The 16,499-nt window shown below is 45.5% G+C and overlaps 1 protein-coding gene across 1 annotated transcript in view; it reads left to right on the top strand.

Annotated features, from left to right (window-relative positions):
- PTPRJ (protein tyrosine phosphatase receptor type J) overlaps positions 1-16,499 on the top strand; it is a gene marked incomplete at both ends in the record, with an annotated part of 172,380 nt that overhangs the window by 107,585 nt on the left and 48,296 nt on the right. The window contains 3 exons of the mRNA XM_079708004.1: positions 8,604-8,622; positions 10,003-10,233; positions 12,403-12,585. Of these exons, the coding sequence (XP_079564130.1) occupies positions 8,604-8,622; positions 10,003-10,233; positions 12,403-12,585 (433 nt within the window). The remainder of the gene's footprint in view (positions 1-8,603; positions 8,623-10,002; positions 10,234-12,402; positions 12,586-16,499) is intronic.

The following is a 16,499-nucleotide window of genomic DNA, read 5'->3' as shown; positions in this document are numbered from 1 at the left end:
GGTGGATGGAACCTGTCCCCAGGGCCCATGTCAGGCAGGAGTTTGTGACGGGCAGCCCCGGAAGTTCCTTTGGGTTCCGTGGTCTCAGCTGAAGTTTGTCCAGCGTCCGAGCCAGCTTAGCGCTCCTGGGAGCGGTTAAAGTCAAGAGCTTCAGTCAGGCAGACCTGGGCCGGAAGCTTAGACTTCCTAGCTGTAGGATTCTGGGTCAGGGATTTAACTTTTCGAAGGCTTATTAGTTTCTTCATCTGTAAAATAGGGATCAACACAGTTCTTGCCTCGCGGGTCCTTGTCGTTAAGGCCTAAAGGAGTTGATGAATATAACACCTGTAGTGCAGTGATTGGCCCACAGTTAAGGGCTCAATCAATATGATTACAAGTAGAATCCATTAGCATTAAGTACCCGCACAGGATCACTCTCAAACCACCCGTGCCCCTCCCTCTCTGTCCCCCAAACTCACGGGGTACTTGGCACCCCCTGCTTCTCCAGCTGGCTGGCTCCTGGCTCCGTCTCTGTGCTGCGCTGTCATTGTCTTCGGTGCTGCTCTTGCCCCTGGCTCTTGGTGAGTCAGAACCACCTTATGTGCCCTGGTATCTTTGGCATCCAGCCCAGGGCCTGGCGCAGTGCAGGACCGCAGGAAAAGGCACGAGTGGCTTGGACTGAAAGGGCCTCAGAGCCTGGAGAGCTCTTGGGGCTGGTAGTGGTCTCAGAAAGTCATCAGGTGAGCTGACGGGTGGCCACTTCAGAGGTTCAGTGAGGCAGGAGGAAGGCTGTGAGGCTGGGAACATAGGAACCTTGTTTTGTTAGAGCCCCAAGAGAACTCAGGCGTGGGGTCTGTATTGCCTATATCCTTCTGCCATTTTATACTTGATGAAATGGATGGCTTGGTGAGACCCAAGTTCCTGAGCTCACAAGCATCAGGAGAAGTGGAACCTAACCCTCTTTTTGTTTTTTTACGTCTTTATTGGAGTATAATTGCTTTATACTCTATACTTTATTGGAGTATAACACAATGGTGTGTTAGTTTCTGCTTTATAACAAAGTGGATCAGTTATACATATACATATGTCCCCATATCCCCTCCCTCTTGCATCTCCCTCCCTCCCACCCTCCCTATCCCACCCCTGCAGGCGGTCACAAAGCACCGAGCTGATCTCCCTGGGCTATGCAGCTGCTTCCCACTAGCTATCTGCCTTACGTTTGGTAGTGTATCTATGTCCTTGATTACCCTGTTGGGCCGTGCCTACAGGATTCACAGGCTCTGCAGTGATGTGACATGAGCTCTGTGCTGTGGCTCTTCCGTGTGCCCCTGCAGACCCCTGCCCCCTACCTCCACCCTGCTCTGCCCACTGGGAGGAAGCTGCCCTCTGCGGTCTACACCAGCAGGTGCCCTTGACCTGCAGCTGCCCACTGGGCCAGTCCAGCAGCAGGAAGCCCCCAGTGGAGATGGTGGGAGGCAGCCCCCCAGCCTGTTCCCTTGTCCTGTCCCACTGCTCCTGCCTCTGGGGTTCTTGCCCAGCTCTTGCCGGTTTCCCTTAGCCCCACCCACACCCTTGTAAACAGACCCTTTTAAAACTCTCCTCAGTTACACTGGTAGAGTGTGTCCTCTGTCCCTGCCAGGATCCTGAAGAATACTAGCACGTTTTAGAAAGAGTAATCTAGCAGTTCTATTTTAATTTTCCACTGTGCATTGAAGGCAGAGACTAGAAGAGAGGCAACCAGGTATGTGGATGAAGGAATGGGGCCTGCTATTCACAAAGGGTGTCAGTTTAGCTTTTGGCCTTTTATATTCAAATGAGGAATTTTAGGTAGAGTTGCAGCAATACTTTGACAGGACTGAAACAAAAATATACTGCAGCAGATATAACCCTCTTCTGGCACTTCTTAATTAAAAAAAAAATTTTTTTTTTGAATGATCACATGCTAGTAATTTAAAAAAAAATTTTTTTTCCGGCCACGCCATGCAGCTTGTGGGATCTTAGTTCCCTCACCGGGGATCGAACCCGGGCCCCCTGCAGTGGAAGCAGGGAGTCCTAACCACTGAAGCGCCCGGGAAGTCCCCTTACTTTTTTTTGGTGTGTGTATTAAGAGCTTCAAGATATAAAAATGGAAATGGTCTGTCTGTATCAGCCCAAGAACGAGGCTGTTTTCTGTTAGTTAGGGCTGAGGGTTATGAGGTCTTGGTTTAGGGTGGCCACACGACAGCAGTGGGAAGTCCAAGCGCATTGTACAGGGAAGCATCTTTAGGACATGACCACTGAGTGTACCCATGAAGGACGAAGGGAGGGAGGAGTCAGGTTATTCCAGAGTTTATGGACTGGGAAACACGTGTAACGGGGCAGTCACAGAGGTACTTGGGAAGAGAATATGTACAAGTCTGTTTTGGTGCGCATCTAGTAGTGTTCAAAGTGGACCACTGATGTAATGACCTGTAGCTTTGGCCGAGTTGGGATGGCATTGAGGGCAGTGTTAGCAGTTTTCTCTTCTCTGGGCCTGGAGGAAGATTCCTGTGACTGGAACCACAGTCTCAGGAATGGGGGTGGTTCCCAAAGAGGGGGAGGGAGAACTTTGGCTCATCAGCAGTTTCTGTGAAACAGAAACTCATCCCTGGGGGAGGGGAGTGATAAACAAGGCTGGAAGTCTTGACAGTGAGGGTCTCTGCTCCTTAGAAAAGAAGAAGACTGCTGTGCAGTGTTGGGTGATCTTGGGCATAGTTAATGCCTGGCCATCTGGTCGACCAATGGGTGGACCATTGTCTGCTGTGCCTGGGGTATCTAGGTAACGGGAAGTCCTTGGCAGAACTGAAGACAGTATTATATTCTTTTTTCGTATGTTGGCATGTCTTCCTCCTAAGACAGTGAGCTTAATCTCTCTTCTCAGTGTTTGCTCCTTTTGCCCAGTTATGGGGCCTGCAGAAGCCTTGAGCCACCTGTGTGGGTGACTTTGCAGGGTGGTAGCGAGAAGATGGGTAAGCTATGAGTACTCCATCTGGGTCTGCATCCCAGGAGAGAAGGCTTTGGGGAATCTTGGCTAGAATGGTTGAGGTTAAGACCTGGATTCTGTTTCTGGTGCTTCCTCGCTGGCTGTATGTCCTTGGGTAAGCCACTTACTGTCTCTGTGCCTCAGTGCCCACCTCTGTAACTGAGTTATTGTTCAACTATTTATACACTTGGAAAGTATGAGTTTCAGATTGCCCGTTGGTTTTATCAGTAGGATCTGAGCTTTGGTGTTGTCATCTGTAAAATGGAGATAAAAATACCTTGCAGAGTTGCTGTGAAGATTCAAAGGTGATGATGATGGTCATAGCTTAAAAAGATCATTTAATTTCATATTCACTATAACAAAGCAGGTATGATTATCATCCTTGTTTATAGATGTATTCACCGAGGGACAGAGAGGTTAAGCTACCTGCCCAAAGTCACACAGCAAGTAAATGGTGGCACTGAATGATTTCCCCCAGGTGGTCTAGTTCCAGAGCCCAAGATCCCATGAGTCTGTGCTCAGACAAGGTCTGTAGAAAGCCCAGCTCAGCGCCTGACACACAGTAGGTGCTCAGTAAACTTGAGTTCCTTCCTTTTTATCCTCAGAATGCATTCGGAAGTGGAGGTCCCCACAGTGCTTCTGGTAAGGCTGTTCTGCCCACCCGATGTTTTCTGATGTCCAGTTCGGGGTGGGGGGGTTCATTCCCCCTTCTTCGGCTGTCAAATCCACCTTTCAAAACCTCTCTATTTATTACGTTCCTCTTCTCCTCCCCACGCTCCCACCCCAACCTCTTCCTTCCGGAAGCTTCCTTTCCCTCCTCCCTCCCAATGGCTGAGCTTGATAATAATCAGTCACCTACGTAGTATCATTTTTTTTAAAAAAAATTGAAGTGGAATTCACACAACATAAAATTAACCATTTTAAAGTGTACAGTTCAGTAGCATTTAGGACATTCACAATGTTGTGTAACCACTAGCTCTGTCTAGTTTCAGAACATTTTTATCACCCCAAAGAAAATCCAGTACCCGTTAACAATCACTCTCCCTTTCCCCTCTTCCTAGCCCCTGGCAACCACTAATCTGCCTTCTGTTTCTATAGATTTCCTTATTCTGGACATTTCATATAAATGGAATGACACTATGTGTGCTTCTGTGTCTGCCTTCTTTCATTTAGCATAATGTTTTTGCGGTTCATCCACATTGTAGCATGTATCAGAGTTTCATTCCTTCTTATGGCTGAATAGTATTCCATTGTATGTGTATACCACATTCTGTTAATCTGCTGTTAGGTTGTTTCCACCTTTTAGCCATTGCGAATCGTGCTGCAGTTGACCTCCACCATCTTTTATGCAATCACTGTCCCCTGTTGCAGTTTGGGCACAGGGGCTGTGGCTTCTGGTGTCCCCTGAGGCTTAGACAGGGTGAGCTCATTCATAACCTCTGATTGCTGGGCCTGTTGAAACCAAGAGGGAGAAGGCTGGGAGCTAGATGTGCCCCTAGCTCTTGGGCCTGGCTCTGCATACTTTATCTGGTTTAATTTCTGCCTAGAGGGAGGTAGAGAGCGGCAAGTGCTGGTTTTTCTCCACCCTGAAGTACTTCTCCCTCCTGTGCCTGGGACGAGTTCATAATAGACAGTTGGGAAATTTCTTAGCTCTGTGACCTAAGGTCTACTCTGACCTCAGCGTCCTCATCTGTAAAATGGGGATGATTGTTCTTGTTTCACAGAGTTGTGAGGATTAAATGGGTTGGAACCTGCGGAATGCTTGCTTCTTTCCCTACCTGGATTTGGAGTCTGGGTGAGGGACCAGGTGAAGGAAGGCACTTGGAAGCAGGACGATTTTTGTGGAATCCTTCTCGGTGAACAACTACCAGTGCCTTTTGGGGTCCTCTTAGAAGGGGAAGAAGCTGAGATAATTCTCATCACCACGTTTAGCTGTCACTGCTGAAAAGTTGTCCCCAACTTCCCTTTTCTGCAGTTAGTTAACTCTGATGCTCAGTGTATGAATCTGCGGAAATTTTCTCCCATTTCACCCCCAGGCACAACTAGGCTCTGAGCTAACTTCAGGAAGATGAGCTTTCTGTTGATTGTATTCTTTTAAAAAGTACTCATGAGGCATCCTCCATGCCAGTTAACTTGTAGGGTGTTGTTTGCAAGGCTCTTTTTTCCCCCCTGTGGTCAGTGGAAGAGTTTGGGGGCCTGGCAGACCAGGACTTGCCTCCTGGCTTTACCTCTCACTGACCAGCTCTGTAACCCTTGATGACAGATCACTGACCTTTCACTTTTTTTTAATCTATAAAAATGTGAAAATTAGTCACCTTGCTTTGTGGTTGCTGTTGTGTCAAATAGTGTTCTTTTGGTTGCAAATCTTAGACAACCCAAACAAGAGTAATTAAATAATAAGGGGTATTGCGTCTCCCCAGGCAAGAAGTCTGGAGGCAGAAAGAGTCTAAAATTGCTTGACTTGGCAGTGCAAGGATCCAGGATCTCATTCCCCTCATCAGCCATCCTCAGCAGGTGGGTGGATTCTTCCCTCCTTGTCACATAGTGGCTGCAGCGGCTCCAGGCATCATGGGTAGATCTGCTGAAGTCCAGCGAAGCAGGATGGTGTTTCCTTCCATCTAATTCCTTTTTATTAGTGAGGAAGCTCTTCCCCAAGAGACCCCTTGCAGACTTCTCTTAGGTGCTCTTGTCCTTCATTTTAGTCTGCATCCTTTAGGTCCCCTGGGTCCTAAGGCAAGGATTAAACTGCTAATGCTTTATTTGGGAAGTCCAGGCCTAGTGAGGTCAAGATGAGGGAACAGAAGGGGGAGTGAGGCCAAAAAGACATGAAACCATGTGATGTAGTGTGTATCCCTCTGGCTCCTATTACATGATGAGCCTCAAAAAGATACCAGCTGGTGTGTATGCCTGGCACATAGGGACTTCTTTGGGAGGGTTGCCAGGAGGAACTGTACCTGGATTTGTCAAAGAAGCACACTGATAATATCTCTTGAAATTAATTTTTAAACCTTCCCTAAGTCCTGGTACATTTCTCGCCAGTTGCTTTACCCTGGATGGTAGTGTGCCTAGTGGTTTAGGACACAGACTCTCTGGGTTCAGATCCAGGTGCTGTAGCTCACCAGCCCAGTAGGGACCCATGCCTCCCTTTTAGTAATGTTTGGAGGATTAAGTGAGTTAATATCTGAAAGCATTTGGGACAGTGCCTGGCAGAGTCAGTGCTCTGGGCATATGATTTTAATCTTTGGAAACGTACCTTTTTGCCACGACCATGATTCTCGAACTTTCATCTGTAGAACTCAGAGCTCTTTGACACGTTGTCCTGTGTAGTGACTATCAGCCACTCAAAGTTTACTGAGTCTCGGACTGTAAAGGACACAGGTTGAGATGCACAGACACTCTTCACCTTCATGTACGCCCTCAGTGAGTGGTACCTGCCCGAGGGCATCCTCCGTCTGTCCTCCTCTCTCCCTCCGCCATGGCCTCCTGTGACTCGGAGCCCGTCTGCTTTAGCTCTAGGGCTTTATTTAGCACAGCGCTTGACACATGCAGGTGTGCGAGAATCGCTTGTTAAACGAGTTGTCAGTACTTTCTACCTTCAAGTACTTTTTTACAGACCTGTCTTATTTCCCTTACTTTGCTGTAAACAGTTTGAGGACAGGAGCCAGATCTTTCATGTCTTAGGCAACCTTTGGTTGGATGGTTGGATGATTGAATGGATTCCAGGTGAGGACACAACACATAGATGCCCAGGCAGAGAGATAATCACATTGCAAAGGGCCAGGGCATGCCATCCTAGGGTCATGAGGTTATGTAGTTTAATGTTTTCCAACTAATGGGCAAAAAAAAAGTTTGTTGCCCTGTGCTACTTCACTAGCAACTGACTCCTCCTTTTTCTCCCTCTCTTGTGGTCCATCCTGGATGACATGGATTGATGCATAGCATAGATTGAGGGGCAGGGCCTGGAGGGAGGAAGATGAGCTGGAAAAGTTTAGGCCTGAGATGAGGAGGGCTTGAGGGTACAGTGCAGTGGTGGGAATGGAACGTTTGAGAGGGGGGGTGAGTAGGAAAGGAATCAACAGGGCTTCCCGTCCCCACCCCCGGCTTGTAGGGAGTGAGGAGAGGGAGAGTACTGGATTCCTTTGAGTACTAGCACCTGGGTCACTGGGAGACAGGACAGGGGCCAGGCCCCTCCCCTCCACCCCCCATCTGTCCACGTATCTCATGAGATGAAAACGAAGGTTGCTGTTCTTATCTTCTCCATTTGATAAATGCAAATTTTCAGGATAAGTGGAAGGAATACTGGCCTGGTTAATCAGGCTCCTGGGACCTGACAGGCCTTGGCCTTGCTGTGGGACCTTGGACAAGTTTTTCCCTTCTCTGGGCCTTAGGGGTTGCCTCCTCTCCAAAATGAGAGTCTCATTCTTCCCTTCCGTGGCATTTATTGAGTGCCTACTGTGTGTAATATTCTAGGCACGGGCATAGACGTGGTTTCTGTTCTCGTGGAGTGTACATTTCAGTTGGAGGAGACTGACAGTAACTGAGGTGAATGCCGGGAGAAAACTCACCAGTGATGTGATGGAGAGTGAGTGGGGCTAATTTCCATTGGTTGGTTGGGCATGGACTCCGTGAAGAGGTGGCATCTGAGGCCACAGTCTGGGAAGGTCTGGGGGCAGAGTGTTTTTGGAGAAGGGAATCAATACGTAAAGGCTCCAAGGGAGAATCAGCTTCAAGAACATTGTAAAGGGTGTGAGAGGCTATGAGATCAGAGAGGCCACATAGGCTGTAGTTAAGAGTTTGCATTTTATTCTAAGTGTGATGGGAGGTTGGAGGACACTTCTTTCCACTAGAGTCCCTTTTGAATATTTTCTTCTTTACAAGGACCATACTTTGGAATATCCAAAAAGGTGTGTGAACTAAACAACAGAATGAACAATCTTGAAATATTTTAGGTTTTTAAAGTGTGGGGAAATAATATATGGATCATGATAAATACCTTTGAGGATCCCCAGGGATCTAAAGATGGCACATTGAGATACTGTCAACTAGCCAATCTTTAAGGTCCCTCTGTTTCAAACATTTATTCTTCTCAAAGCTGATTGCCGTATGATTGAAAAAAAAAAAGATGACTGCCACCTACTGATAGAAGATGAATTTTTGCACAATGAAAATCTCAAACCCGGTGGATTTCTTCGGTCACGCATCTGGCTTTATACCCTCCATTGCTCGACCTGAAGTGGCTCTGGGGAAGGGGTGATGGGGTGATGGTCCTGCTTTCCTTTCTTTCTGACCCAGAGAATCTCAACTCTTGTTTCGATGTCCTTCTGCCTCAGTGCACAATGTAGTGACAGGAAGGAGTGCTGACCTGGGGAGTTGCTCTTGTTGGATGTTTCAGTGGGAAAAAACACTGCCGACAGTTGTCTGGTCTCCATTGTCTGTAGTTGACCCGCGGTTACACTGAATTCCCCTATTCAGTGGCCCTACACCCTAATCCTGGCCAACAGGCCTTTGCCTAGTGTATTTAACACCCCGCCCCAGTTATTAAATTCCCAACTGCTTTATTTCTGATTTGCATTTGCCGTGGCTGAATGAATCTGCTGACTTCCGTTTTCTTTTTCTGTTACAGATTGTGTGTACAGGTGACTGTAAGTACCACTTCCCATTCCACTCTTATGTTGTTCGCTACTGCCCCCCGATGGACACAGCAACACTAACAGCAACGTGAAAATCACAGAAAATGCTAATTTGCTAAAACTTGCTTAGTTTCCAATTTTTCTTTAGAAGTGGGGTGAGGGTGAAAACAGCAAGTGAAAGAAAAAATTTTTTATTTGTGCAATCCTGACAAATAAAAAAATATTTTTTCTGTGATTTTTTTTCTAGCCTACATCTGTAGGTGATCAAAAAAAAACCACTTAGTTTTCATAATGCAGTATCTTTTATATTTATTTCATGTACTGTTATTCCATAATTATTTTCTTGTGTTGCTACATTACCACATGATTTTTAAAATGGTGTACAGGCTTTGCATAACCTTTGGAAAACCAGACGTAGCCTCCTGGATATTTTGCTTCCACGTGGAGGGCTGAATCCCAGTTGCTGGTCCACTGAAGTCCTCCCAGGTCTATAGTAAAATGAGAAAAATAGGGACAGTATAATAAGTTTTTTATGAAACTAAATATATTCAGTTGAAATCACCATTTATTCTGGGATTATGTCCTTACCAATTTTTTGGATCATAATTCGTTTCTTTAAGAAATAAAATTATTTATTTCCATAAGAAATAAAATTAATAGTATTTGGTAATTTTTTTTTTTTTTTTTTTTGCGGTATGCGGGCCTCTCACTGTTGTGGCCTCTCCCGTTGCGGAGCACAGGCTCCGGACGCGCAGGCTCAGCGTCCATGGCTCAGGGGCCTAGCCGCTCCACGGCATGTGGGATCTTCCCGGACCGGGGCACGAACCCGTGTCCCCTGCATCGGCAGGCGGACTCTCTACCACTGCGCCACCAGGGAAGCCCTGTATTTGGTAATTTTTTAATGTACGTTTTTGAAAAAATAAAAACTGGTAGCTTTTGTCTGTCCTCAAAATTCAAGGACTATTTTTTTTCCCCTGGTTGGTAAAATCTCAAAGTCTGTGAACCATAGAGATAAAATAATTAGAATGTTCTCACGGCGCCATACAAAGGGGGCAGACCTTGCTGAAACCTTCTAATAAAGAAAAGCTCAGTTAATAACAGTAATTATGCAAAGCCTGTGAAAACAATAGAAAGAGTTCTACAATTGCTTTTTCTTCCTTGTTAATCAGTTTGGTAAGTAAACTGGTAGGTTCCTTGTGCAGGCTTGAATCACTGGTGCAAGAGAAGAAGACATCTGTGTGTAGAGGTGATAGTGTAAAGTGGGGAAAGGGAGATGAGGGAACTATGATGCGTTTTAAAAATTATAATAAAAAAGTCTGTTGTGTGGCTGGTGTATGGTGGGGGGTGCCATTTTATTAGCTTGCATTTCATTCTTCTTTTCCTGTGTTCTAGGCTCCCGCTGCCATCTGGTTGAATCCACATCTACAACCAGTGAGATTCAATCTATCGAGGCACTAGGAAACTTTTCAGTGATAAATGTAACAGATTTGAGCGGCCAGAGTCAGCAGTTTCCCCGAGCAGACAGTGATGGGAAGACTTCATTTTCAGGGCTGGTTCCTGGGCTGCACTATCTTTTCACCTTTTCAAATGGCTCTAGTACCTGCTGCCAAGAAGTGCAAATACGTGAGTGAGACTTTTCTTTTGGGATGGATTGTGGGTTTTAGAGAATGTCAGTGTCTTCATGTTTGAGCAGTACGGCGATGGTGTAGTGGTTAAGAGTGCAGACTGAGAATCAGGGTCCCAGGTTTGCTTCCTGGGTCTGTCAGTGTTTCACTGTATGACCTGGGGCTAGTCATTGGTCCTCTTAGACCTCAATTTCTTCATCTTTATTACCAAAAATACATACATATACACACACATATTTTTAAAAGATATTTTAAGGTGTACTTTGCTGAACTATTGAAAGTTAAGAACTTCCTTTTCTAAGGAATTCCCTGGTGGTCCAGTGGTTAGGACTCCACGCTTTCACTGCTGAGGGTGCAGGTTCAATCCCTGGTTGGGGAACTAAGGTCCTGTAAGCCATGTGGTATGACACACACACACACACACACACACACACAAATGCTTTTTAAAAGTCTTTCCCTGTATAAACAGAATCCCTGTATGAATCAACCAAATTTAGTTCTTGACATATTTCTCTTTCTTTAAAATGGTGCCATAGCCTTCTTCAGGAAGTTGTTGTGAAGCATAAATGAGAAAAAGTGTGCACAGCACCTGGCGCAGTGCCTGGGACCCAGCCAGCACCCAGAATAGGACTGCTGCTGTTCCTGCTGCTCTCATGCTGTAACTGTGGCTATTGTTTTATCAGTATCCTCACCACCATCATCACTGCTGATTGCAAATGGCACCACAGTGATAACCTGCCAAACTGCTACTCTGACACTGTGAACTGGTTACTTTATAAAGCGGAGGTTCAAGTCTGAGGGGCTTTCTGGCATGAAGTTTATTGAATTGTGGGCCACCAGATCCTTCTGTGCCTGGTCCCTTTTCTTTTCTCTTATTTTCTCTCCTACCCTTCTTCTTTTTTTTTTTTGTGGTACGCGGGCCTCCCAACGCCGTGGCCTCTCCCGTTGCAGAGCACAGGCTCCGGACGTGCAGGCTCAGCAGCCGTGGCTCACGGGCCCAGCCGCTCCGCGGCATGTGGGATCTTCCCGGACCGGGGCACAAACCCGTGTCCCCTGCATCGGCAGGCGGACTCTCAACCACTGCGCCACCAGGGAAGCCCCTGCCCTTCTTCTTTGATTGGGTTAATGTTTGCATCTCCCAGTTTCCAGGTCAGGCACACTCTCCATGCTGTCATTTGAAGGCCACATGCATGCTGAAGTGGTGTTACCTGTACCACCTTTATTCTTCTGGGAGAAGGCCCTGGGTCCTTGAGAAAGGCCTTATTGCCTATGCAATAAGGGTAACTTCTGTTTCTAGTTGTTACTCCTCCATCTAGACTGTAATTAGGATGCATCCATTTTGAAGTTTTAGTTACTGTTAATAACCATCATGGCTTCCATTGTGTTAAGATCCTGTACATCTACAATTTGACAGATGATGAAGTGAGGTTCAGAGCAGTGAGATGACTTCGAGTACAATCACATGCTAGTGGCCACCAGGATTGGACTCTGAGCCCTGATTTGTGAATGTCCAAATCCAATGACTTTGTTTACAATTTCAGGGTGCCTTAATAATAATCCTCTGTGTTTAAGAGCTGTCAGCAGAGGAACCTGAGACTGAGATGTTTTAAGGGACTAATTCCAGGTCACACAGCTAAGGGGCAGGGCAGTGCCTTACATCCAGGTCTGCATTCCAAGACCAGCTCTTTTCTCTTTATGCCATTCTGTCCTAGGCCATCTTTAGGCCAGAGAACTGTGGAGCTTCCTCCTAATATCTGGGTTTGGAAAAAAAGTTATCACATGCTTCTGCACTGTATACGCCTCTCCATAAGCAGTGTTTTCTGAGAATCAGGAGATAGACTTATTTTCCGTCTCAGGTCTCTTTTATGTCAGCTTCTGTACAGATTTAGCTCCATGTTCAAGTCATGGCCAACAAGGCCACCCTCTGTTATTTTTATCTTTGTTTTATAGCCTTCTGTTTCACTAACACACATGCATACATGTATATATGGGAATCTAAATGTATTTTGTTGGAGGGAAGTCCAGGAGGCAAATACAGAGAAATGAAATTCTACGGGTGCAAAATTCACTTCTGGAAAGTAGACATACAGAGCAGTCCCTACTCTTACATTTCTTTTCGAAATATAATTTTTTTCTTTCCTTTTTTTGGGAAACAATATTAAAATAGAACCCAGTCCTACAGAAGCTGTTACCATCAGTCCAACCAGTGTGACCCTAACCTGGGAAAACGACACAACTGGAGTAACGAGTAAGATGGAAAATGGGCAGATGAGTCTTGCAAATCAAACAGGTGGTAACAGCACATACTCAAGTCCAGGACGCAATGGGACTTCAGGAGATACCACATTAGGTAAGATGAGTAGCTCCCAGGAATGATCATGAACCATCCTTCTTGTCCTGTATCCTAGAGCCTTGCCCATTCAAGTTGCCTGCTGGAAAGAGATTGATTTTCATTAACTGTGGAAGACGAGAAAAGATTCTGTATTGTTTCAAGCCCAGGAGTTCAGGTGACAGGATCACTCAGTATTAAGGTCCTGTGTGTTTTGGGATATTTTAGCTATTTCCAACTGTTTGGTTTAAAATTGTTTTCATTATTATTGATTAATACTTACTTTTCTGCTAAGACTTGGGAACGGAGACCCGTTAGAAATGTGTCTTGGGCTTCCCTGGTGGCGCAGTGGTTGAGAATCTGCCTCCCAAGGCAGGGGACACGGGTTTGAGCCCTGATCTGGGAAGATCCCACATGCCGCGGAGCAACTAAGCCCGTGTGCCACAACTGCTGAGCCTGCGCTCTAGAGCCCGCACGCCACAACTACTGAAGCTCGCACACCGCAACGAAGAGTAGCCCCTGCTCGCCGCAACTAAAGAAAGCCTGCGCGCAGCAACAAAGACCCAACACAGCCATAAATACATTAATTAATTAATTAATTAATTATTTTAAAAAAGAAAAAGAAATGTGTCTTGATGGTGTTGGTAATTACTAGGCTTCTTTTAATCTACCCAGGGAGGTTGATGCTATATTTATATTCCTGGGAGCTTCTGTTGGGCATGAAAGTTCGATATACTTTATAGAGGAGTATGTGCTTCAAATGAACTAAGAGTCCAGTGACTCTTATTTAGCTTAGATTTTTATTTAGTTTAGATGTCAGTACCCTGAGCCACCTGTTACAGCTGCAAATTTAGCTTTTTTTTTTTTAAGCTGAAAAGAACCAAAAATATAAAAAACAGATGAGACGCTCTTTTTAAGCTGAGAAGAATAGACAATTTAAAAAAGAGGTCCTGTGTTGGTTTTCTGATCACACCCTGTGTCGGGTGCGCTCTCATTGGCTGGTGAAGGCCGTGGAAAGCTGACCTCCTGAGCCCATGGTGTGAAGTGACCGCCTGGCACAGCGCCTTCTGCACACGGAGCAGGCCAATGCTAAACCAGTGGTTTTCAACATTTTTTTTTTTTTAAGCCTGGAAACTATTTCTTTAAATAAAATCTTGCCCAGATGCCCAGTAAGTAAAAAGAACTGGAGAGAGAGGAGCTACAGGGATGCAGTGTCACAGGTACCTTCAAAAACCTCCTGGAGGTTCTCAGCACAGTTTTAGAGAAAACAGAAACCCACAGTAAAGATTTGCTGTATTGTGAGAGAGAGAGGAAAAGAAGGAGAGGGCAGAGAGGAGATAGAAGAGAATGAAGGAGGAAGAAGAAGGCAGAATTTAGAAATGCTGATGGGACAAGGTGATACAGAATTGGTGACTAGAGGAAAGGGGAGGTGGACAGGTGGCCAGGAGCCCGCAACCCAGGAACCAAGGATCCTCACTCCACCTTAAAGCCCCCAAGGTCAAGGCTGTGTTTATCAGCTACTGTTTACTGAGCGCATACCATGTGCTTAGGTGTCCTTAATACATCAGGGTGTCCTCACAGGAACCCCGAGGGCTACAGTGGAAGAAATGGTAATGCCGAGAAGTTAAGTTTCTTCTGAGCTCCCAGAGTTTTTGAGCCATCATGTAGTGGGAAGCCAGCAGCCTGATTCCAGAGCACTGTGGTACAGTGGTGTTCATAACAGTTACCCAGATCATTGAGCTGGCTGCTTTATTCGTGTTGCATGTGTCTTTTTTAAAGAAATGTGTGACCCAATGTAGAAATCTTTGCATCAGAAACATTTGATGTGAAGAACAGAATTGCAGAATGGATCAGCTCGCCTCAGAGCTGGATGGTGCCTTACAGTCATCCAGGCCAGTGTCTTTGAGTTCAGCCACCTCAAGCAGGGTTGTGGATCTGTCTGCAGTGCTACCTGTGCTTGTATCAATATATGCTTAAAGCTGGAGCCCTGGGTTCTAGTTTCCCTGATGCTACAAGTAGTGTGCATTCTTGAGCAAGTCACCCTTCTGTTCTGAATCTCCATGTTCTTATCTCAAGATTGAAGGGAGTGGATGTCATCTTGGCCAAAATGGTTTGGTTTATGTCACAACCAGTCAAGTAAAGTGATAGAAAGAATGGAGGGGGGATAGTATAGACCGGAAATCTTCTGAAAATTTCCCTTGGGGTTGGAATACAGGGAAGAGGGTCTTAGTTGAAATGTCTTGATACTGTGAAATATTATTTGTATTATCTGGAATTGAGACCTTTAGATGTAGCAAATGATCACTTTTTTTGGATGCTTATTCCTGATATCTAAAACAAATATTAAATGCTGCTGTTTAAAAGGGCAATTGAGAAGAGTATCAGATCACTGTTGGAATTAACTGTCATGGGGAACAGTTCAGATCCTAAAAAATTATGGCTTTAAGGTTTATTCTTTTCTCCTTTTTTTCTGCATAATGATAAGTTTTCTCCCTGCTGTGAAATGATGGAACTGCACCAGACTCTGATATAAAGGAAGTATTTTTAGTGGGTCACATTGAAACATCAATGTCCCCAGTCATTCTTAATGAAAGGTGACTACAAGTATCTTATTCCATCAGTGCCCACTGTGTGTTTTTAAAATAGAGCCTCATCCCGTTTCTGGTCTTCGTGTTGTCTTCGTGGGTGTGACGCACGTTGCTCTTACCTGGAAGAATGATAACCTCACTGACACCTGCCGGATGCTCCTTGAAGAAAGCCAAGAGTCGTCTCAAAACTTAGCAGTCAATATTTCAGGGATTCAAAACAAGTTCACCCTGTTTCTTTTAAATAAGACACAGAGTGACCCTCTGGTTACAGAAAATAGCTTAGGTGAGTTACAAAAGTGGGCTTCTGATCTGCCTTGGTGGTTTTGACTTTCAGTAACTTACAGTTAAGAAAAATTGTTCTTATAATTTGTGTGGAGTTTAGAATTTATAGAGGTCTTCTCCACATTTTAGTTTGACCTCCACGAGTGAGTGAGGAAGGAGGGGAAAATGTTCTTATTTTACAGGTCAGCACAGTGGGTTTTGAAACTTTTTGGAGTCTGGCATCCAGGAAAGTAGCTGGGCCCTTTAGCTTCTTAAACTTTCGGTTGGATAGATAACAGATGTGTTAACCCAGTTAGGCCCACGGGAGGAACTTAACCGCATCCATTGAGAAAAGGGCTGCTTATCAGGCAAATCTAGCAGATGTCGTCTGCATTGACAGTGGAGTAGTCATTTGCAGACTTCACAGAATTTTCAGGGGTAACCCTGTGAATTGAGAACAAGTACTCGATCCCCATTTTACACATAAGGAAACAGATGTACAAAGTAGGTGTCAGGATTCTTGATGGCAGATGACAGAATCAGACTTCAAATAGCTTAGACTAAAAGAGCAACTTCTTGGCTCGTGTATATTTCCCCACCAGGGGCAGCAAGGCCTTGAAAGAAGAGATGAGGTGACTCTTGTCTCTCTTTCCTGCTTCTTTCTTTTTACCAACTTTCTCCTGGTTCAGCAGTTCTGCTTGTTTCACCCTCTCTCAGCAGGGGACTGGTCCAGGGAAAGAATTCCTTGAGTGGGCTCTGCTTAGCCAAGTGTGAATCATGAGGTTGTCCTGGAAATCCATGTTTGGAGTTGGGTGGGAGAAGATGGTTTCTTGAAGGAAGCTGGGGAGAGATGCAAATCGCTGAGTTGGAGAGAGAAGCACAAATATCTGCGGTGCTACCTGGGCTAAAAGTACAAAGTGAAATACCTGCCCCAAATCAGGACCCTTTCACAGAGAACGAACGTGCGGACACAGTGGAGGGGAAGAGGGGGTGGGATGAATTGGGAGGTTGGGATTGACATATATACACTACCATGTGTAAAACAGATAGCTAGTAGGAACCTGCTGCATGGCGCAGAGAACTCAG

The sequence above is a fragment of the Hyperoodon ampullatus genome, assembly GCF_949752795.1.
Source record: "Hyperoodon ampullatus genome assembly, chromosome: 7".
NCBI lineage: Eukaryota > Metazoa > Chordata > Mammalia > Artiodactyla > Ziphiidae > Hyperoodon > Hyperoodon ampullatus.
This window is presented reverse-complemented; position numbering and strand designations above follow the sequence as displayed.